This window comes from Naegleria lovaniensis (assembly GCF_003324165.1).
Source record: "Naegleria lovaniensis strain ATCC 30569 chromosome Unknown tig029, whole genome shotgun sequence".
Taxonomy (NCBI): Eukaryota; Heterolobosea; class Eutetramitea; order Acrasida; family Naegleriidae; genus Naegleria; species Naegleria lovaniensis.
This window is the reverse complement of record NW_025407851.1, coordinates 480651-482295: the sequence shown is the minus strand read 5'-3', so window position 1 is coordinate 482295 and position 1645 is coordinate 480651. Positions and strand designations below refer to the sequence as shown.

At 36.9% G+C, this 1645-nt stretch overlaps 2 protein-coding genes across 2 annotated transcripts in view; both read left to right on the top strand.

Moving 5' to 3' along the window:
• C9374_007539 (uncharacterized protein) overlaps positions 1-42 on the top strand; it is a gene marked incomplete at both ends in the record, with an annotated part of 1961 nt that extends 1919 nt beyond the window's left edge. The window contains one exon of the mRNA XM_044697515.1: positions 1-42. This exon is cut by the window's left edge and continues 893 nt beyond it. Within this exon, the coding sequence (XP_044546662.1) occupies positions 1-42 (42 nt within the window).
• A 246-nt stretch (positions 43-288) lies between these two features.
• C9374_007538 (uncharacterized protein) lies at positions 289-1425 on the top strand (the record flags this gene model as incomplete). The annotated part of the gene is made up of 1 exon (XM_044697514.1): positions 289-1425. One exon carries the CDS (start codon positions 289-291, stop codon positions 1423-1425), a length of 1137 nt encoding a protein of 378 aa, XP_044546661.1.
• Positions 1426-1645: the final 220 nt, after the last annotated feature.

The window sequence follows — 1645 nt, the reverse complement described above, 5'->3', positions numbered from 1 at the left end:
TACTCCTTAATGATTCAATTCAACTATTGTATCCAGAAATAAGGAGGTTCCAATAGTGTTAGACCACAATTTACCAGAATTTATGGTTAAACCAGATGGTAGTATCTCAACAGATTACCCTTTAACGTGGTTCTACAGAGAAGATTCAAGTTTAGATTCGGAGGTCTCTTGGGAGAATCGAGAAGTAGATAGTTTTAAGCTCATACTTTGTTTAAAAAGTTTGTTAAGGTATGTACAAATACATGTAACAAATACATCTCAAAGATATTACTTTCATGAAGATACAATATGGAACAAAAATTGCAATATGAAAAAGATGACATGAACACATTTAGTAAGGTTTTGGGTCTTTGTTACTTGAAAACCACTGCTTTTTTGTTTTTATTAGAAGCTCGATTTGAAGAACTTGTTTGCAAAGAAAGTCTTGAAATTGTTCCAAAATACTTTTTGTATTCAAAACGATTTCAAATGGGATCCAAAATACAAATATTCGACCTTTTCAACCATGTGTTGAGTTTTTATGTCGACTATGTACCTAAGGATGAACCTGTCACCACTTTGACACCATACAGACCAACAATTTCGGTCCCTCTAACAAATTGGAAAGCCGTTAAGGTTCTTGCTGCAGAGGAAGCAACTTCCAAACCAAAATATTCTGGGCGTTTGAGACAGAACAAAAAAGTAGTTGCCGCGGTTGAAGAAGAGCACGCAGACCGATTTACATACATTGTCAAGTCACAGACATTTATTAAGAACGTTTCGAAAGAAGAGTTGCATGTCATTACTAAGCTTCTGTCCTTGGACACATACACCATATACCTTCCCAAGATTTTGAAAATTTACCGAAATGGCGACGTTGAATTTGAATTGCTGACTGCGATTCATATCCACAATGAGGAAGATCTTCTAGCTCTAACGATTGATGTTTGTAAGGCACTCAAGTTTTTACACAAAATGAACATCGTTCATCGTGACGTCAAGCCCTCAAACATTATGCTAAGACGATTCGATCATCCCAAAAACTATTATTGGTTTGTGCTTATTGATTTTGGTTTAAGCTTTCATTTTGAAAGAACAGACCATGGACTTGTCGACTCTTATTCACACTCTCTTGCCACCGAAAATGCTGGAACACACCTATTTAAGGCTCCAGAAGTGATTGCAATGGAGGCATATGATGAAAGGATTGATATTTTCTCATTAGGATCCACTATTCTCTCCCTAACGGATCAGAAACGGTTTTTAACAACAAGAGCGAAGCAAGGAAATCTTCAAGACATGGTAGGGCAGTTAAATTGGAAATATCCAACGTTTAAACATGTGGTATTCGACATGCTTTCAGAAAAATCCGAAGACAGACCGTCTGCATCAACCATTGTGGACCTGTTGACCCCAGTCGCGCTCGATTGTGAAAAATACTGTTGAATAGTATACATTTCAAGAAGCCAAAGAGATCTAAAGTTCAGGCCTTGACAGGAAGAAGCAAATCGTTTCCTAAATTGATCAATTTCACATTATTGAAATTGTGCCATAATGCAATATTTACTTTGTGAAAAGGTCATTCATGTCACGCTTACACACCCATGGGCTTTAATCGAGGCAATGACTTGCCACAATCCAAAGGATAACCCTCTGTATAAAACAA